Source organism: Cygnus olor, chromosome 4, assembly GCF_009769625.2.
Source record: "Cygnus olor isolate bCygOlo1 chromosome 4, bCygOlo1.pri.v2, whole genome shotgun sequence".
In the NCBI taxonomy this organism is placed as follows: Eukaryota; Metazoa; Chordata; class Aves; order Anseriformes; family Anatidae; genus Cygnus; species Cygnus olor.
The window spans coordinates 20,648,994-20,670,692 of NC_049172.1; the positions used below are offsets into that span (position 1 = coordinate 20,648,994).

General features: G+C 39.2%; 1 protein-coding gene across 3 annotated transcripts in view; it reads left to right on the forward strand.

Annotated features, from left to right (window-relative positions):
* ACSL1 (acyl-CoA synthetase long chain family member 1) overlaps window positions 1–18,266 on the forward strand; it is a 38,429-nt gene extending 20,163 nt beyond the window's left edge. For all 3 annotated transcript variants that reach the window (XM_040555549.1, XM_040555550.1, XM_040555551.1), the window contains exons 6-21: window positions 1,090–1,189; window positions 1,346–1,524; window positions 4,058–4,090; window positions 4,250–4,301; window positions 5,084–5,157; window positions 6,231–6,308; window positions 7,883–8,017; window positions 9,612–9,746; window positions 10,633–10,728; window positions 11,721–11,793; window positions 12,474–12,562; window positions 14,752–14,868; window positions 15,422–15,565; window positions 16,227–16,328; window positions 16,405–16,476; window positions 16,671–18,266. In XM_040555549.1, the coding sequence (XP_040411483.1) occupies window positions 1,090–1,189; window positions 1,346–1,524; window positions 4,058–4,090; window positions 4,250–4,301; window positions 5,084–5,157; window positions 6,231–6,308; window positions 7,883–8,017; window positions 9,612–9,746; window positions 10,633–10,728; window positions 11,721–11,793; window positions 12,474–12,562; window positions 14,752–14,868; window positions 15,422–15,565; window positions 16,227–16,328; window positions 16,405–16,476; window positions 16,671–16,811 (1,620 nt within the window). In that variant the 3' untranslated portion in view covers window positions 16,812–18,266. The remainder of the gene's footprint in view (window positions 1–1,089; window positions 1,190–1,345; window positions 1,525–4,057; window positions 4,091–4,249; window positions 4,302–5,083; window positions 5,158–6,230; window positions 6,309–7,882; window positions 8,018–9,611; window positions 9,747–10,632; window positions 10,729–11,720; window positions 11,794–12,473; window positions 12,563–14,751; window positions 14,869–15,421; window positions 15,566–16,226; window positions 16,329–16,404; window positions 16,477–16,670) is intronic.
* Window positions 18,267–21,699: the final 3,433 nt, after the last annotated feature.

Sequence of the window (21,699 nt, forward strand, 5' to 3'; positions counted from 1 at the left end):
TGTTGAATTGTAAGTTTCTTTAACTTTTAAAGATACATGTTTTATTTAGCTAACTGGAACTAGCTAAAGGTTCTATCTGAGTTTTTGTCACTCTTGAGGGCAAAAATGGAGTTGTTCAGTTCCACTGGCTGCCTCACTTGCCTAGAGGCTCACACTTAAGGAGTTGCATGCAACTCTATATTTTGGTGTAGCTAGTTGTTTACAAACCATTCCCAATAGCTACTCTACAGAAAAAGAACTGTGTGGCTCTTACCTCGACAGTACTTCAGATGAAATCTGTCTTGCTGTAAAGAATTATCAGATAATATCACAAAATAAGACTGCAGCAGTTTGATTACTATACTTCTTAGCAGATGGATCCTCTTAATTGCAGCTTGCAAGGATGTCCTCTTCTGTGAAAACACAGAATTGGTACACATTCAACTGCATCTTCAGATTAAACCCAATTAAAGGGGAGTAGTTAGTCTTGAGACATGATGACAAACTTCATGAAGCTGGCTTTCCAGAGAACTCTGAATTCTGTGGTAACTGTATGTTGCATGTCTGGCCCTGATGAGATGTAGGTAATATAGAGGTGAGAACAGACTGTAGAGATGTTATTTATACAATATATAAATATATATTAGTGTCAAGACGTGCAAGTCCTTCATTGATTCATACTACGATGATATAAAATATTGAAAGCTTCAATGGCTTCTGTGATGACCTAAAGATGAGAAACAGTATTGTACTCCTATTCAACTCTTACTCAAAGCCTCTTTCCCTTAATAGGTAGGTTAAGGAGATAGATAATGTATACTGACTTCTTCTAAAACTATTTAAAATTAAAATTACTCTAAGGACAGTTGAATTTTATTGGATTGGATGCTTTCTCATAGTTACCTCCTTACTGATTTTTTTCTTCCTCTGACCAATTAAAAATAGGCTTTCAAGGTAAACATAACAGAAATTAGTAAGGAGACCTTTTCATTAAGATTTGTCCAAATGAGCTCTGTCCTAATAGTGTCCTTATTAGGCTCACATTGGGATTACTTCTCAAAGGTCTGTTTTAAGTAAACACAGTGACTTGCATCTCTTTTCTTTGTGCAGTGGGTGATCATCGAACAGGGATGCTATACATACTCCATGGTAGTGGTGCCACTCTATGATACACTGGGAACTGAAGCAATTACATACATTGTGAACAAAGGTAGGGCATTTTCAGTAGTTCAGCAACTGAATATGTGATGGCAGAGCTGACTAAGGACAGAACTGTACCTGCCTTCAGATGTCTTCCTTTACCAAGTTCTGAAGTGTGAATGTAGTCCAAACTTGTTGCATTGATAATGTTGTTCTCTTTCATCAGCTGACTTATCACTGGTTTTCTGTGACACACCTGACAAGGCCAAACTTCTGCTAACTAGTGTGGAAAAGGGGGAAACTCCAATCCTCAACACCATTATTATCATGGAACCTTTTGGCACAGATCTTGTAGAACGTGGCAAGAAGTGTGGGGTGGAAATCTTCAGCATGAAAGAAATAGAAGTAAGTATGTTTAATCTTTTCTGCTTTCATCTCATTTACTTGTGGAAGAATAAGGTAGTGTGTATTGCACAGATTTCAGGACTGAACAGTGTGGTAGATTAGTTTCAAAATACCTGTCTCTTGGGTTGAAGTTCATACAAAAACAAATCAACTTGCTAGTGGCATTTTACAACGTGCAAGATCTAAAAATGTACATCAAGATGGTGGAAAAACATAGTACAGGTGTAACATCAGATCTGAACATTATCTTACTGTTTCATATGGACAAGCCTTATAGTTATATGCAGTGAATAATACTTCAGAATACAGTACAGTGAATAGACAAAATCTTTTTCTGAGAACTTTTCTGAGAACATGACTTCAGCCTCTTAGTCTTAGTCCTTTTGCTTGTAGTCACTCTTTCTGCTTGGATCTCTTGTGCAAGTTATTTTGTAATCTTGTTATTTGGAGAAATTTGTCCCAAGTACAAATTGCATAAACTGTATCTTAACTGTGATATTATGAAATGGGGTTTAGCCTGGTTCCAGCTGTAGTGCTGGTAAAGGCTTGGCTTATTAGGACCTGCGTATCTCCCAGTAATTGTGCTCGTCTTGTGCAGAGGTGTGTGGTAACTAGTAATTAAAAAAGAACACAATTTCACTGAACTTGTTCTCATAGCAGTCTTACCTGCTATGTTAATAGAGCCACCTTCTGGTAAAGATGCAAAATTGCCTGCATGTTATCCTTTACAATACAGTTAACTGTATCATAGCTAACTAGCCTCAGCAAGGTTGCCAGGTTGAAATGGGGCTACAGACATTATGCAGAGTAAGTGGCTTGTACAGTGATATAGCTGACTGACAAAAGGGCTGGGTTAAATAAGGAAAAAACCTGCAGGAATATGATGGTACACTAAAATCAGCTTCTTTCTATGAGTTGAACTCTAGTTTTTATTAGGTACTGTCCACTGGGTCTTCTAGCTACAGGGAAAAAAGGTAAATACTTAAAGCAGATATGCTTAAGTAGCTACTTCTAGTACTGTGTTAGGTCTTTACCATGCTACTGTCCCAACAACACTTGATGTTGGGATTAATGTAGTAATGAGCGCTCCTTTCTCTAAGTCTCAAAAGTAAGACAAACTTGAATATTTCTAACAGCGTCTCAGTGAACAAGAATAAGCCTTAATCTTTTAAAGGGGTAAGAGCTTTTGGTCTCAAAGACAACTCTGAGCTGTTTAGAAGCTTAGATTAGAATGATTATTTCAAGCTGGTTTTCTAGGTTTCTGGCATGAACTTACTGTTTCCTGTGCTCTGTGTGACCAGATGTTTATCTTGGTTTCTGATGCTTAGTGTCTGTACTTATGCTGTGATGATTTAGAGCTGATTAGCTGTGAATAAATGGCTATTGAGAGGAAGAGATGTTGGCCTTCTCTCCTAGATCAACAGAACTGTGTAGGGATCTTAGCTGTGTATTAAGTAAATACTAGGTCTTACTCAGAACAGGCTGTATTGAACTGCTCATGGCACTTGGAATGCAGATGCTGTTTTGAGTAGACAATAATATAATGATGTAATGGCACTGTTTCAAAAAGGCAAACTTACAGATTAACTGTTTACAGATGTTCCTTTTTCCCTAAACTTCTTTGTTTATGGGTTATCTAAAGATGTAAAGATTATCTGTACACAAAGGCTAGTGCTAATAAATGAATGCATAATACTCTTGAATACTCCGATGTACTTGGAACTTAAAGGCAATGATGAGGATGATGTACCTGCCCTAAAAGGGCAAACCTGTATTTAACAAAAGGTTCACTTTTAACTTCCTGAAGCCCTTAAACAAAACAACTATAGCTGCTTTTAGTCTTAAATAGATGTGACAGGAATAAGTCTTGATTTGAAACTTCTGAGCTCATCAGTATTGAACATGAGCTTTCAACTATTTCATATTAATCATTATATCACTGATGGTAAAGATCTTGATATCTATTCCCTTCAGCCTAAAGATCTATGGCATCACTAATGTTCAGGCATGAGTAAATCTAATGAGGAAGAAGAGGTTCTAGTGGAGAGAATTCCATGCACTCCATTCATCAGTATTAAAAGGACTACAAACCACCAATGAGTCTGCATGGGGAAACTTCAGTCTTCCTTCTCAAAGCAGTGATGTAGATGCAGGGTGCTTCCTGACATGAATACTGCTCCACCTGGTCAGCAGTTGTCAGTGACACATCTGCATGTGCTGTTGGATTGATTGTCTGCTGTGGCTTGTTAGTAGACTGCTTAACCTTGAGCTTGTCTTATGATTTGACTTCTGATTTACTAGCGGAAAAGAATTTTAGGTATTGCTCTTGTATTTGTAGAATATACTAGACCCTCTAAATGTCCTTCAGAGCCTTTGTTAAAGATATTTTATACTTCCGTAACTTGCAAAAGCCTTAACAGGCATTCTAAACATTCTAAAGGATGGAATATTATAATGTTTGGTAAGGTGTCTGGAAAATTAAAGCAAAGTAATATGCTCTGACTCAAGTCTCTCCTTTCTTCATTTCCTGTAGGAACTAGGAAGAGCACACAGGCAAAAACCTATGGTAAGTATGAATTCAAGTGATCTAATCTGAATTATTCCATAGATCAAACTTGGAAATCTTCCGATCTCCCACAGTTCAAAAGTAGCACTGGTATTTCAGTGTTTTATCCAGGTAATTTTTTTCTAGAGATCTATACTAATACTTTCTTAATTCTCATAGCCTCCGAAGCCAGAAGATCTAGCAGTCATCTGTTTCACCAGTGGAACGACAGGTACATCTCACTACATCATGCAGAATTTATTATCCTATGTGTGCAAAACTAATTCAGAAGAACTCCTACTGTCTCTTCCAAGACTCTCCCCTGCTGCAGCATCTTTTTGGCAAGTAGTATCTAGGGAGGTTTTATGGTAAGGCTCACTGACTTCTCCTGTTGACTAATACAGAGCTGCAGTAAAGGGGGGGGTTAGGGGCCTTACGTTTTGGGGCTTGGAAATAGGTACTGAATTTGTGCTTCCATTATAATAACAGTTCTGGCTCTGACTTCTGACTTTCAGTTCTGTTTTTGTACTAGCAGGACTTGCTTCTTAGCTCTTATGCAGTGTACCCTTGCTGTAGGACCGAAACAGAAAGCCAACTGCCTAGGTAACTGACAAATGTCAAGCATATGACAACCAACATTGGTAGGGAGTAAAAGGGAAGAGTACAATGTTGTTAATTATACTTCTAAAGAAGCTCTGAGAGAAAAGTTGTCTGAGTTTGATAGCTGCATCTTCACAGAAATACTGACTTTTGAATGAGAAGCTTATCCAAGAAAAATCTGTTTCTAGAGGAGTTGCTGTACTTAATAAACTTGAAGGCTTCCACACAAACTTAGTACTTTAGCTGGTAATAGTTTTCTTAAATGTCAGCCACGTCTCTGCCTTTAATACCCTTCATTATATCTTAACATCTAAGAAGGGTTTGACTGAAATGCTATTAGTGTAACTACCTTTGCTTGGGGACTTAAAGGATTGAAGAATTTCACTGTTGCATCTTGATGTGCTTCTTCCTTAGGAAACCCCAAAGGAGCTATGCTCAGTCATGGAAATATAGTCAGCAATGCTTCGGCTTTTCTGAAAACTACAGAGGTAAACTTCAAGGTTGATGTTGTAGGTTTATTTGCATGAAGGGGAGTACCTCAGGAGTGAAAATGGATCTTATATATTAAGTCTAAAATAAGTGAGATTTCAGCAATTGAAAATGTGTGGGCAGACTGCTGTCAAATGACTAGTTTAGGAGTCAACATATACCTAAGGTGCCTTTCTTTACTTTGTAGGATATCATGTAATTCATGTTAAACTTAATATTTTTTTTCTGATTTGCTTTCTATGCAAGGGTAGATAAAGCTATAAGGAATAGGTTTGGTTGTATTTATCTTAATTGTTTCTTGTGTCAGTTTCTCCTTAATCTCTTTGCATGTAACTTGTGGACCAGAAATAGAATAGCAACACAGTACTGATATTAATGCAGATCTGTTGGATGTTTTGGGGATGTTGGTAGGTGTTTTTTGGGTGATGCTGGGTGTTTGTCTTCCTCTTCCCCCTGCCCACTCCTGCCAAGCTGATACTTCTATATTAGCAATCATTGGTCCAGCACGGTTTGGGAACTTGTAACTGTACTTGTGTGGATGTGTCAAAAGTTTGGCATGCGTGGAGAAAAGCAGAATTCTCATGCAAGGGTTCTGACATACCTACTTTGCCAAGTACCCTGCATATAGAATTGTTTCTAAATTAAGCAACTGGTCTCATGATTAGATCATGTGAAGTACTTTGATATTGACCTTATGTTAAATTGGGTAAACGAACTTTCTGACCTACAATGAATGTCTGTATTTTTAACCCCTAAGACATACTACTACAATTTCCACACCATCCTCTGCATTATGTGTATTGGAACTTCATGTGGCTTCTCTCAGAACTTGCTTCTATTTGTAATCGTATAATAAGCTGTAATAATCAGTTACTGTACTTGGCTGTTACAAAAGATCACAATTTCTGCAGTGTGCTCACAGCAATGATTTCTAATAGTCCTGTTAATGAGTGAAAGACAATGCAGCTGTGTTTCAAACAAAGCTGAAGTGAGGACTGCTCTAGAGTTCTGATATCTGTTTGTATAGTTTAGCTTAAAATAACTCTTCCTCTATTTTGCTTAACACTTTCAGAAAACATTTATACCTACCCCTGAGGATGTTCTGATATCATTCCTGCCATTGGCCCATATGTTTGAGAGAATCGTTGAGGTAGGCATGTTCTTCAAAACTATTGTATTTTCTTACAGAACACGTGATTCCTGAATCCCACTGATAAACAGTATTTATTTTATACACATATATAAAAGCTTGAGGTAAGGTTCAAGAAAGCATCCCACAACAGTGAGTACTAGACAACTAATTTTCATGCCTAAACAATAACCTTAGGGCTAGGATTAATAAACTGGTTTAGTAGAACAGGACACAATCCTTCAGTATATTTATTGCCTAGAAATTCCCTCTAAGTGTAGTACTAAAAGTCCATGCCCTTCTTTAGTCTGTAAAAGCTATAATAAAGATTTATTGTGTAATGTGGCCATCTGCTCACTTAAAACTATTTTTAAGTTGGTTATATTTACTATTGCTTTCAAGAAACCTCTGGGGGGAGGGGGTGGATTTTGTTTGAATGCAGTTTTCTTCCAGGGGAAATGAAAATGGCTTTTAACTGCAGAATTTGTCATTAAACTACGTTAATTTGGGTAGCTTTTTTCTGTAGAGCAAAATCTGGAGCCTCCTTTTTAGAGGATGAGGGAGCTCTGGGCTGTCTTTAATACCAGTAGTCTTAATTATGGGCTGAAAGGTCCTTAGCAGGTGATACACAAGATGTTTGAGGAAATAGCATCATTCTAGTTATATGCATAGTAGAGGCACGGCTGTCTTGTACTTGTTGTTTAACTCATCTCCTTTAGGTGAGATAAAAAACATATGAATTGGGACACAACCAGATTCAACATACAAGGGAATAACAGCCTCCATGCAAGTGTGAAAAGATGCATAGGGCTGGAAGCTGTCCCACAGTTTCAGTTAGGAGTCCTGAGCTTTCTACTGAAGGAGTTAGGTCTATACGTCTACATGGTATGTGTAAATATATATGCTTATGTATGTGTGTAATTGTATATTATGAAGAAAGTAGATGTACCCCAAGATTTATGGGGCTCCTTAGGCTTGAAGGAGGTGGTGTGCAGGGAAAGGGGGAAGAAATAAAAACTAGTGGGTATGGAGAAACACAGAAAAGTAGGGATGCTATTAAAAAGAATCAATAAAGAGGGTGTATAGGTGTGGTGGGTAGAGCTTCTAGACTAATGGAGAACATAAAACACTGCGGGATTGTCTGCCTTCCACAGTATAGGTCTGAAGTGGTACAGAAATAAGCAGTGGCTATGCTAGAATCTTCCAGAGAGCATCCTGATCACCTGACAACAAATCCTTGCTTGTGTCAATCTTGTTGGGAAACAGTAAGGAAAAGCAGAGTGCAAGAGAATAAAACAAGTAGCACACAGCAGAAATCCCTGCTGGATCAGTACATGGTATATGCTGACTTCAAATGCAGAATTTCCTAGTCTATAGCAGGGAAAGTTCTAGTATTTAAGCTTGTTAGATAATTAGAATAGAGTACTTCAATATTTTGCTGCCACTGAGCTCTACCTTATTTGACCAACTGCTCCTTTGGTTAGGGACTCTGGTACAGTATTTATTTCTATCGGTCTTTGCCCCACATACAACAAACATGTCCTGCTATGCTTTATACATGCTGTGTCTTCAGACACTTTGCTATTTTCTAACAGTGTGTGATTCTGTGCCATGGAGCTCGGATAGGATTCTTTCAAGGGGATATCAGACTACTTATGGATGACCTAAAAACACTACAGCCAACTGTATTTCCTGTAGTACCGCGACTGCTGAACAGAATGTTTGACAAGGTAAGTCTAAAGCTGAGACTAAACCTGTGAGGAGCTTTGAAAGACTTCCTGAAGTCTGATAAGGCAGAAGTAACTGTTGTGGTCTGATGTTAAATCTGTGCCAATAAATTGCTGCATCTCTCTAAAAGTGGCTACAGGGAGTAGTTAGTACTGGTTGTATTAAAGTGTTTTCAGACAGCCAATACTTGCACAGAATAGTCTGACTAGAAGTCTTGGTTCTCTTCAGCATTATGAACTTGCTCAAAGCAAAAGAGTAAGTTTTTTTTCAAGTCCAGCCTGCACCATGAACATGAGGCTTAGTGTCCGCATGCCACATTTTTAGCATCTGACTCATGGAAGGGGATTTGCAAATCAAGGTCAGGTGTCTGCCTGTGTTTGCATGGACAAGTATAAGTTTCCTACCCAGCAGCCAGCATGTTCTAGCAGGAAGAACTACAAACCAGCCAGTCTGAAGCCCTGGAGAGAGGGTGTGTCAGTAACCCTATTCTCTCCTGTGCTTGCTACTAGCCTTCTCAGGGTCATCTGAGATGGGTATTCAGAAGTAGATTCTTTCTTGGCCTTTTTATGGAAGATATTAAATCATTGTTTTTAATACAAATAGCTGACCACTATGAGAATATAGCCAGAGGAGTTGAAGGATACAAGATGCAGTCTGGCTGCTAAAGAAATAGCAGACCTGTCTATGTTGCCTCAGTCGGGACAGTACTCCTCTCATGAGACTTGAGGAGCAACAAGTAATGCAACATTCTGTTAGGCCACAGCAACTCCATTTGGAGGGGAGGAAATACTGAGGCCAATTGCCTGTAGTGCTTAAAACTTAGAAATGAGAGAAGAATGTAGATCTGTACTGGAATTCTAGAAACAGGGCCGAAGCTTAGAATTCCATTCTCCTTTCATGATCTCTTACTACTTGTTCCTAGTGCCATGACCATTTCATTTCTGTGGCAGTTTCAACCTCACGGCCATGTAGTAATCTGGCGTGTGAAATTCCAAGTGGGAAATTGGGGTGGTGAGCCCCATAATGCTGAAGTGCTGCTGGGTCTGTCTTCCTCCAAGGGAATATACTATTCTGTGGTTCTGTTAAGTCTGCTATGTGGCTTCCTGGGAACAACCAGAAGGAGACCTTAAAAAGTGATCTAAAAAGCAAGCTTATATAAGACAGATTACAGACCCCTTCAGAAATACCAAATAGCATCTTAGAAAACACTGGTTTTATTGATTTGTATTACTTTACATGTTATGGTGATATGTACTTTAGAATATACTGAAGATTATGCTTAACTCATATTTTAACCAAACTGGAATAGAAAAAGCAAGCAAAACATCAATTTTTATACATACTTATATGAAGAAACTATATGTTAAAAAGTTGTCCCCAGTTGGATGGGAAGAAAGGATGAAAGTATTAAGCGCTAGTTTTTGGTCTATACAAGAGGTAAAGAGGCCAAATCCAGAAATGTTTCTTACCTGAATTATTGTGCTTACCAGTAGGTGTCTGACTTGCTTGTTTTTCACTGTAAGTCTCTATGCATGCTACTGTAAAAAAAAAGTAAATGACAGTTTGAAACTAACTGTAAATCATCTTCCTTAATAGATTTTTGGGCAGGCAGATACATCATTAAAGAGGTGGATGCTAGATTTTGCTTCCAAGAGGAAAGAAGCAGAACTTAGAAGTGGTATAATTAGAAACAACAGTTTTTGGGATAAAGTCATCTTCCGCAAAATACAGGTATGCTTGAAATTCTTTAAGTCTTTGTGTTACATATATTGCATCATTTTTTTGATTATCTTTGGAAAAATTCCAAATGTGCTTGCTTAGTTACAGAACAGCAGTATAATGTGTTTTCAAATACTGGAAATGTGAAGCATCACTATATATATATACATTTTGTTTTTGTGGTTTATAGGCATCAGTTTGCAATTGCTGAATGTGATATGGATGGTTATAATCTGGTATGGTGTTTATCACTCATTAAAGACCATCTGGTTACTCAGAGTAAAATTCAAAACTTTTCCTACTACACTTCTCAATTCTTCCTGTTCTGGTGGTATCAGGTAACTACATTAGGGAAGTTCCTCTAAAAGTGCTTTGCTACTTTGAAAGCAAAACACCCTTCTTCTGAAGGAGGAATGCTGAATGTTGCCCAGTGCTACATGTAGCCCTTACTGTTTCCTCACTGTTGGTAACTAGCAAACATGCCCCCTATTATGTTGGTGGTTTGCAGTGGCCTGAATTCTGGTTGCACAACACCCTCCTGTGGCTGCTTTTATAGCATTCAGGATATATGAGAAACCAGTAGAAGTCAGGTTAAAAGTAAAAACCCTCGCTGTAGGGCAACAAGTAAAGACTCTGGCTGAGTCTGCATTTCAGTGGCACAAAAGTATAGCCTTTGTAGATGCTGTGTATCTGAGATAAAGTTTCTTCTAGCCATTAAAGAGATTAAAACACTAAAACCTTCCATGAAGGACAACTTGCCATAGGAGACTGAACTTCAGCTTCTAACACTTGTGGGTTGCATATATAAGCAGATAGTGGCTGAGGGTAGAAGAGATAAAGACTCTGGAAATCTCTCTAAAATGCTTTTGGTGTCCATAGTATCTTGTGTCTGTTGTAGGCAAGTTTGGGAGGAAGAGTAAGGCTGATGGTCACGGGAGCAGCACCTGTATCTGCAAGTGTACTGACCTTCCTGAGGACAGCTCTTGGCTGTCAGGTGAGTTGCTCTTGATCCAAAACCATAAAGATTTTAGTACCTGACTTAAGCTTTAATAGAAGAATACTTCTAGTGGTCTGATTATATAGATAACTTGTTAGCATTCTTTTTTGGAAGCTGTACAAGTACATATTCCTTTCCAGAGTTTCTCTCAGACCTCCAAGCCTTCTGTATTCATCCAAAGTCTCTATGGTAATTTCAACAACCATCTAAGCCTTCCTAAGGGAAAAACTTTCTTAGTGGCAACTATATTCAGTGATTAATGTTCTTGGATTAAGTTTCTGGGACTTGCCTTGCCTACAGAAACATTCATAACTACTATAGAGTATCTCATCAACATGGTGTAGCATTGGTTTGAAGATAAGACTGGGTAGAATCAGACTGAAACTTTGAAGGCAGAAGCAGTTTTGAGCAAAGTATATGCTGCTTGAGATAAAATCTGAATAAGATGTTCTGATGGAACAAATGTAAAATAGATTTCAAGGATAGAAAACATGGAAACACTAAAACCTGTGACGTTTTCTGTGACTTGAATACCTTCAGTGGTATGCTAGTAGAGCGATGAGCTCTAAACAGAAGAGGTAGTTCTGTCTTCTATGCAAGAACCACAGAGCTGGGGTGAGATACAGGGATTCCATTCCTGGTTGTCTTGGACAAACCTGTCCTTTAGCAACATGCATGATGTCATTTCTAGTGCATCTGTTCTTAGCTTCTTGTTGTACTGTATTGCTTTCTGACTTAAGAATAGGGATAACATTCTGATCTAGACAGGTGTCACACAGCATGTGAAATAGAAATCTTGAGTAAATATTAACTGATGGTGGAGTATCATTACTTGAAAGTGTTTATTGCAGTAAAACTTAACTTTTAAAAAGATGCTGAGGATTATGCTAAACTCATTTAAACAGGATTAGAAAAAGAAGCAAAATTTTCTTCTTAATGAAGAAACTTTGAAACAGCAAGAATCTTAAGCTCTTGGTTTTACTTCCTAGTTCTATGAAGGTTATGGACAGACTGAATGCACAGCTGGATGCTCACTGTCAATGCCTGGTGACTGGACAGCAGGTACAGTGTTTAATGGTCTGCTTGTCTGTTAAACTTCAGGTTGCTATAGAAGCCCCAGTCATGTTATTTAGCCTGTTAACACCTGTTGTAAAGAATTAGATTTTAGTTTTCAAGTCAAGTAATAAAGCTTTCAAAGGATCTTGTGGAGTTCATACCCCTAAAAAGGTAGGAATATTCAGTGAGTGAAGTTGTTAACAGGCTTTGCCCTTGTAGTTCAAGTAGGTGTAGGAGAGAGTGTCATACTAAAATTTCTAGTCTTACAGAATAGAAATCTGTATAAACAGTGCTAGAAATGTAACAGTGCTAGAAATGTAAGTGGCATTTCTGTATTTGGAACAGTCTGCATTTGTTGGCCATTTCATCTCTAGCTCTGTAATTGTAACACTGATACTTGCAATTACAGTAAGACTCTTGCTACTTTAATATGTCCACAGAGTAAAGATCCTGATTATACTAAAAGGATAGCAAGCCTGAATAGATGGTTCACTTAAAGTTCAAGGGATATCTGAACTGAACGTTTCAGTCCCGACAAACTAAAGCTATCAGTATAATGGTATTGATGCGATATGTTGCCAGAAATTGATGTTCCATCTCTTCCATTACTCTAGTATTTAGACAGCTTATTACTTTAAAAACCTGATTAAACCCATTCAGGCTACTGAAGCATTTCTGTTTAATAGGTCATGTTGGAGCACCAATGTCATGCAATATCATAAAGCTTGTTGATGTACAAGAAATGAATTATTTGGCTGCCAAAGGAGAGGGTGAGGTGAGTAACTTCAAAATGTCAAGCTTACTTGGATAAGGCAGGGGGAGTGTAGCTTAAGCAAGCAACTGGTTTGTGACTGCAAACAGTACATAATTTTGGTTATTTGCTAGAGAAAAATCCGTGGGCTACATTTACTAGAAATTCTTAAGGGAAGAGCAGTGTCAAGATTCTTCCATGTCGTGCACGTGACCTGATCTCTAGTTTCCTTCAAATTTGTCTTGTCTTTAAATATGCTTTTAAAGTTTGGTTGCTAGGGGAACTGGGTATATATTGTCATAATGAGAAACAGTTAACAAGTCTTAAAATCTTGTAATGCTTCTCTTGCACTTGCTGTGAAACTTTGCTGAATTAGGAGTGAGTTGGGACTTACATAAATATGGTAGTCCCTTAAAATTATCGGGTATCATCTTAATCTCAGTTTTAACTTCCTCAGTCAAATTCTTCTGGATTTATCAAATGATGTAACTTGTTTCACAGTACTGATGCCCATAGCTGTAAAGTTGCTTTGCCTGAAATAGATCATCTTCCTCCTTGTCTGTCTGTTCTTTAGCTCTTATCTTCAGCTGGATTCAGCACTCCCAGTCTTCCTTTCTGAGAATAAGCTTCTGTTATTCTCAGCTCTGTCAGCCTTTCTTTTCGCTCTTGCCAGTTGTCCATGTTCAAAAAAGATAAACTTGCAAGTAGAGTTATATATGTTTATATGCAAATGAGGTCTTAGTGCCAGTTAGCAGGATATAGATAAATGGTTTGTCTCTACTGGGAAAAGCTGTCACCTACTCTTATCCAGTAATTATAGGAGCCATGAAAAGTTCGATCAATCAGCCTTTGACTTAACTAGGACATGCAGAGTTCTCTATACGTCCTTCCAGATAAGCTCTTCTGTAGCAGAAATGACTGAGGTCTTAAAGCATGGCCTTGGTTTGGTCATGAGTTTGGCACTGTCCCTTCAAGGCTATCAACCCCTACTAATACTTTGACCTCTCTTATATTGATGACATCTGTTCATTGTACAGTAGTTCACCTACATGTCTATATTTCATCTTAAGGTAAACACTGAAAAGGCTTGGAATTAATTTTTCTAAGAATTGGCCTCTGAACTGTATTAGTAGCTTCCTATAGTCTGAGAATTGCTATCAGTGTCTACAAATTCTTTAGCCAGTTCCTTGTCCACTCTATAATAGAAAATAATTAATAGATTAATTAAAATAATTAACCTGTGGTTATCTAACTGAGTCAACCATGTTAGTCTAGGTGATTAGTCCCTATTCTAGGTAATTCAGTCCATATTAGTATTTATTATTGATTTGACTAACTTAAAACTAGATTCTCTACCCATTCTTCTAGACTTACTCTAGAGTCCTGATACCATTGTCCAGACCACTTCTTATTGTCTCATGTGAAGCACTCAGGCCAAGCCACTCGAGTGGGTGTGATGCTCTGAATTCTTTGTTTCTGAGGATTCTAGTATAGAGCCTTCAGATTCTTTGGACACCTGATCCCCAACATTTGTGTACATTGGGGACCTCTGAGTTTTGCTTCAGTCTTGTTTATCTTGCTTACCCCTCTATTCTCTTTTCTAAGGAGGTATTTTATTGTCCTGCTGGTCCTTAAATAACAAGAGCTCCTCCATCCCCCACAAGAATCAACAAACACTTCTACAACTTTGACTATTGAGAAGAAAATACTTAAGTCTTGGATCACCTCTGGACACTCGTTCCTGACTAGTTGCTCTATGTTCTGTTTTATTGACAGACATTGCACTAATTGGTGTAGTGGCTTGTAGGGTCAGACTTGTAACTATCTTTTTGTGATGTCTCTGTTTACCAAACCTAAAACTAACATTCCCAAACTGAGAGGTAATTGCCAGATGAGACATGAATTTCTTCAGATAAAGATAAGCTTCTGATAGCTTGTGATAAATTCAGATTATTCAAATAGCAAGCAGGAATACTGCATTTGAACTGAAACAAATGCATGTGACTGCTTTTTATTACATTTTATACCAGTGGAAAATGTGAAGTCTTAAAGAGAACCTCAATGAATAGATTTTTTTTCTACCAACATGTCTTGTCTTTGTAGTGGTGGTCATTGAGAGCTTTTGGAGAAAGCGTTCCTTGCAAAAAGTGATTGCTGCTATGAAGGCAAGTTAATAGCAAGTTAATACACACTAATAAATGACTATTTTTCAGGTGTGTGTGAAAGGGCCAAATGTATTCCATGGCTATTTGAAAGATCCAGAAAAAACAGCAGAAGCTATAGACAAAGATGGCTGGCTTCATACAGGAGATATTGGGAAATGGTTACCAGTAAGTTAACATAGATATCTGAAACGTACTTCTGTAGCTATTAGCAGTTTTTTTAAAAGAAAAACACTTGGTATTAAACATGAATTAGGTGAAAGACAAGTAACTTTAAGGGGGGAAGAATTGTATATACAAATCTGTGTGCCTGGGGCTAAAAAGAAAAGGCAGTATAAATTCTGAGGCTGTCCTTAGTTCAGGTTAGATGGGTGCAGAGCATGTTTTTTCAACATTAGCTTGACAGTGCCCTAGCAGTATCTTACTGTATTGTGAAAATCTAAGTTATATCAAAAAAATCTAATTTATATCAAACTGTCTTGGATCATGCACAAAACTTAAGATCATATTAAACCAGAACTTAGGCAGTAGTGCTTCTGGTCCGTTGAAAGCTTAACGAAGGGTGCAGAGTTATTTCTGAAGCAGAAATGCATGGAAGCAAACTGTTGTTCATACACTTAATTTTGGTGCATTATGTGACTTGCTGTGATACACTTAAGCTGTGTAGACTGATTATCACTTGAACTGCCTCTTCTGAGTGCGAAATTATTTCTGTCAACAGAATGGTACATTGAAGATCATTGACCGGAAAAAACACATATTTAAACTAGCCCAGGGAGAGTACATAGCACCAGAGAAGATTGAAAATGTGTACCTGAGAAGTGAAGCACTTGCTCAAGTGTTTGTCCATGGAGAGAGCTTGCAGGTAGGCGTTCTTTGGGTAATTAAAAAAAGGTAGAGAAGTCTTTCCTCATTCTTCCCTATCCCTAACTTTGCGTCTGAAGTCTTGACACATCTTGTAGAATCAAAATGGTTTGAGCTGGGAGGAATCTTTAAGGATCACCTAGTCCAATCCCCCTGCCATGGGTTGGGGACATCTTTCACTAGATCAGGTTGTTCAAAGCCCCATCCAACCTGTCTTTAGCACTGTCAGATGGGGTGTATCCATGGCTTCTCTGGGCAACCTGTTCCAGTGTCTGTTTAGTGTTAAGACATTTTAGTTTTGAATCTACTTCAGATTCCACCAGTTATAACATGCTTCTGGATCTGGTTTCAGACCACGTAGTAGAGCTGGATTAACTTGATTATTAAGCATGGTAAATAAACTGCTAACAGCATGCATGGAAACAATGTACCTGCCAAGATGTTCAGGTTTTTATAAATGTAAATTGAAGAGTATTTCAAGAGATTCTTTTATGAGCAGGCTTATGAACCGCGCTCCTGTCTTAAAGCAGCAGAAAGGCGCTGATTTTACAGTAGAATCAGAACTGCCACCCAAAACCAGATACTGACTAGTAGGAAGCATGTAGGAACTAGTGTTGCCTTAGATTCAAAATACAAACAAAATCCTTCAAATTTCATTTTAGGCCTTCTTAATAGCTGTTGTGGTACCTGACCCTGAGACTCTGCGCAAATGGGCCAAGAAAAGAGGATTTGAAGGCTCATATGAAGAGCTCTGCAAAAACAAGGTGAGTGATACCTAATTAAACAGTTAGCTGTTCTGCATCAACTCTTTCAAGCTAAACAGTGTTCTTGTATCCACAGGATGTCAAAAAACACATTCTGGAAGACATGGTGAGGATTGGTAAAGAATCTGGTTTGAAATCGTTTGAACAGGTAAGATACAAACTACAACTGGACATTTAATTCTTTAAACATCTCAATAATGATCTTAGTATCCAGGAACTGGTTTTAATTTGTATCTGCGCTTTTTAAAAGTGGTGGGCTTTGTTATATTTAGACAACTTTTTTGTTAATAGCCTTGTGTATTCCAAGGAATGTAGCTTGGCTATTATCTCTTTCTCTTCCAGGTTAAAGACATTATCATGCACACTGAAATGTTTTCTATTGAAAATGGCCTGCTGACACCAACACTGAAGGCGAAGAGACCGGAACTACGAAAGTATTTCCAGTCACAGATAGATGAACTCTATGCTAATACCAAAATGTAACTGAGTGGATTGAGGAAAGTGTCACGTCTGTCTACTGTTAGCCTTCGTATCTGTAATTTGACTACAGCAAATATAGGGAAGGAAACTGTGCAATCATTAACTTGTACAAAAATGGGTACTTGCCATAGGAACACTGAAGAAATGGAACACTGCCTTACTGTCAAGTCGTGTTGCATACTGTTTTTATGGTGACCTACAATTTCCAAAAAGAGCCTTAACTATAAATGGTAACTATATATAAGTTATTTAAGACTTCATCGGCCAAAAATGGACTCTCCTTAAACAAGGAGCTAAGGTTTTCTTATTGCCAGCATGTTTGCTGTCTGCAGTATATTTTGCAGTTGTCAATTCCAAAAGGGATTTGGCAGGTTTGAAATGCCTCTAAGTATCTTGTATCCTCAGAAGGACTACACTAATCTATTCAAAAAAAACCCCTTACAGTTGTATAGCTGGTATCACATCTTGCATTGGTCCTAATATTAATTTGGGCAAGGTATTTGAGTTCTGAGTTTCTTCACTTCTGTCTACAGCCAGTTCTGAGGCTTGCTTTTGTAAGGTAGAAGTCAGAACTCCACCCAAAGGAGACTGATTAATACAGGTTCAGAGTAAGTCTGGGTTTGGTGGTTCTGCACTAGCAGTGTAGATGCAGTAAATTTGGCAAGTTGTAGCCTCTGCTACATTCATGTAATTCCAGAGTGGTGCCAGTCCTGTAAGAGAACAGACCCAAACTCTGGCAAGAACACTAGAGATCCAGAAACAAAAACCTTTCAGGAGGCTAGGCTATGCTGACAGGCAGGTAAACATTGCACCTGTACTAGCCACTTGTTTCTTTGTAATGAATGTGTATTTAAAATGCATTTTAAAAAGTGCCAGGTCCCCTGTAAGCAGAATAGCTTCTGCCATAACCTCTGTTTTCTGTGCTTTGTGTATGAGCCACTGAGTATTTTTCACTGAATAGCAAAATAGGTCAGGTAGAATGTTTTTTGCCTGATGCTTTGCAGTAATTGGAAGCATTCAGATATGTCGACAGAACTGTTAGCACTGTATAGGTATTTGTTCAGGGATGAGAAACTAATTCCCAGATAAACTACAAAACTATTTGCCTTCTGTTTCAGAAATCAGCAGAAATAAGCCTTATGGCATAAGTCTCTTGCTATTCTTAAGAGTTGGTTTTGCATTAGCATTCATTGCTGTTTTTTGAAAACATGGATATATGTAAAATACAAGCACAACAAGGTTTGCACTAAGATTTGTGTGATTGTAATGCACTACTCTGTAGCATAATTTCATACATGTGTGCAATTAAGGTACACAAATCCAAGTCAACTGTTAGAGCAGTAGTTTATTACATTGGAATTCAAATGTTTGCTTAGTGTTGGCTATTTGTATGTTTTATAAAACCAAAACAATTTTCAAAACCAATGAAGGAAACCAAAATAAATATTTCTGCATTTCAACTCATTGAAGTCTTTATTTAATCAAGGAAAGATGCTACTGACTAGCAAGTAGAAATATAATATGGTAGTTCTAACAAGCTGTAAAACTCCATTGCTACAACCATATTACCTAGCACAGGATCAATGCTGCTGCTTGATGCTTTGTTTAGAAGGTAACTTTCTGCTTTGATCTGATATTTATGTGCAAGTTTTTCTTCAACATCTGTAAGAAAGGGATTCTATGTAATAGCATAAAAAAATCTATTTTTGTTGTCAGTACAGTCTGGTGTTCTTTCCCTCAGACAATATTTATGATGGTAAGCTGTAGCTTTATTGGTCTTACTGCTTATGAGTGGTTATTGTTCCTCTGTGTATATTTCTTCCCCCCACACTGTGCATCTGGCCTTGATATGATATGAAGACTTCTCACTATCTAGAGATAACGACTCAACTACTTCCCTAGGCAGCCTGTTCCAACTTCTTGTCTTTCTACTTAGTGCTTGGGAGAAGAGACCAGCCACCACCTTGCTATAGCCTCCCTTAAGGTAATTGTCAAGCATGATGAGAATTGTAGAACGTGATACTTTACCGCATGTCTCAATGGGAAAAAAGGCTAAAAAATGCTTGAGAGCTGCATCTAAGGCCTGTTCTTGACACATCCTATCAAAAAAAGCTTTCTGTAGAAGCTGTTTATCAGAACAGCCAGGACATAGATGTAGTCTATAACTTGCTTGAAGGACTGTCCATATCTTTTAGATAACAAGCAGTAGTACAAGAAGTAGTCACCTTAGCTTATTCTCTTGAATGGGTGGGGGAGAGTCAGGGGCAGACAGCAGTAGGTCTTTGGAAGAATGTCCAAAGGAAGAATACCCAAACCTGCAGCTGAGGAGTTGAGGAACTAAAAGAACCCCTCCCCAACCTTTTGGAAACTAGAAAGGTTTTGTTCTGTTGACAGATGGCTAAACCTCCTGTTAACTAATTAGTAAGGTCCCCTTGGGTTCTGTTTTTGAAGGTATTGGGGCCCATTGCTGCTGGTCACTTTAAGTACCACCTCTTAAGAGCACTGGAGCAGGCACTTCCAAAACGTGAGAAGCCAAGCAAGCAGGGCAGAAGGCTATCTTGGCTGAACAAGGGTCTTCTACAGCAGATCTTCTAGACTTTAACTGAAAGTGCATTGACAGTGGAAGTGAGCTCAGGTAACTTGTGAGGACTACAAAGATGCTGTTCGCCATTGTAGGGAGAACTTATGTGGCCAAACTTCAATTAGAGCTGAAGCTGGCCAGTGCTGTGGGGGACAAAAAAAAAAAAACAACTTCTTAGAAATGTTAACAGCAAAAGAAGGACCAGAGATAACATTGGTCCATTATTTGATGAGGATGTAGACAAAGCAGAGACATTTAATGCTGCCTTTGCCTCTGTTCAAAACTGGTGATGGGCCCTGGGACCCCCTGAGCTGGAGGACCGCAACTGTAAGAATAATATACATCCAGCCAGCTTCGAACTTGTGTGGGATTTGCTGCTCTACCTCTGTATACAAATCTGTAGGGCCTGATGGATTCATCCTAGGGTACTCGGGGAGCTGGCTGATGTCATTGCAAGCCTTTTCTCAATTATTTTTCAACAGTGGTAGGAATCTGGAGAGGTCCTAGTCAACTGGAAGCTGCTAAATGTTTCAATGTTCAAGAAGGGTAAGAAAGGAGACCCTGGTAATTACAGGCCTGTCAGTCTCACTTTAGTGCCTGGTAAAATTATGCAGAAAATTATTCTGAGAGTTGCTGAAAAACAGCAAAAAGACAAACTAGTTCTTGGTCATGGCCAACGTGGATTGTGAGGGGAAAGTCCTGTTTAACAAACTTAATTTCCTTTTATGACAATGTTGCCCACCTAACTGGCCAAGGGAAGCCAGTAGATGTAATCTTTTCAGATTTCAGCAAAACTTTTGATACAATTTCTCACAGTATCCTGGACAAAATGTCCTGCTTACAGCTAGAAAAATACATAATACAATGAATACAATGGGCTGATGGGTCAGGCTCAAAGGGATATAGTAAATGGGGTTATATGGGGCTGGCGGCTAGTCACTAGTGTGGTTCTGCAGGGTTCCACCTGAGTTCTAGTCAATGTTTTCATAAATGGTGTGGATGCAGGACTCAAATGTATACTAAGCGAGTTTGCAAATAACACTAAGAGGAACTGTTGACTGTCTTGAGGGGGGAGAGGACTTGCAGGGAGATCTTAACAAATTAAGAGGGCAAGGCAATCACCAATGGTGTGAAGTTTAATGAGCAAATGTGAGCTTCTGTACCTGGGACAGAGCAATCCCGGATATCCATGCAGATTGGGGGATGAAAGGCTAGAGAGTAGCCCTGCAGAAAGGGATCTGGGGGTTTTGGTCAACAGCAGTTTGTATAAGAGTCAGCAGTGTGCCCTGGCAGCCAGGAGGGCAAGGGCTGCATCAGGCATGGCATTGCTAGCTGGTCAAGGGAAAGGACTGTCCTGCTCCGCTTTGCGCTGCTGCGGCCTCACCTCGAGTATCATGTGCACCACAGTATAAGAAGGGCATAACTCTATTAAGAGAGTGTCCAAAGGAGGGATACAAGGAGGGATACAAAGATGGTGACAGGTCTAGAGGGCAAGACATTATGAGGAGCGGCTAAGGCCCCTTGGTTTGTTCAGAGCAGAGCAGGCCGCGGGGAGGCCTCATGGTGGCCTGCAGCTCCCTCACGAGGGGAGCGGAGGGGCAGGCGCTGAGCTCTGCTCTCTGGGGACAGGGACAGGACCTGAGGGAATGGCATGGAGCTGGGACAGGGGAGGGTCAGGCTGGGGGGTTAGGGAAAGGTTCTTCACCCAGAGAGTGGTTGGGCACTGGGACAGGCTCCCCAGGGCAGTGGTCACAGCACTGAGCCTGCCAGAGTTCAAGAAGTGTTTGGACAGTGCTCTCAGACACTGGTCTGATTTTTTGGGTGGTCCTGTGTGGAGCCAGGAGTTGGACTCCATGATCCTTGTGCTTCCCTTCCAACTCCGGATATTCTGTGGTTCTTACAATTTACACAGTAACTATATGGCAGAGATCAGGAATTACAGATTTTAAACCTGAATCCTAGAATCCTACTTTCTTGGCATGCTATTACAGCAAACACTATTGTTGTATGTTTGGAATTGATTTTGTACAAACTGTGGCTAGTTTTTCACCTCGTGTTTCAGGCTGTCCTTGAAGAAATGATCTCTATTGCTCACTTTTCTAGATAGGGAATCAGAGCCAAGCGATGGCTGGCCCTGTAAGTGTTCCTATACAGTCACGGTTTATGAAGCTGCTCCACATGCAACGAGACCCATGCAAGCAGATCCATCGGGTCCTGCAAAGGATCCTCCTACACAGGCACGGCATGTCTATATCCCACACACAAATAAATCTCGGTGCCGTGCCCAAAGGAGCCTCTCCGCCTCGGTAG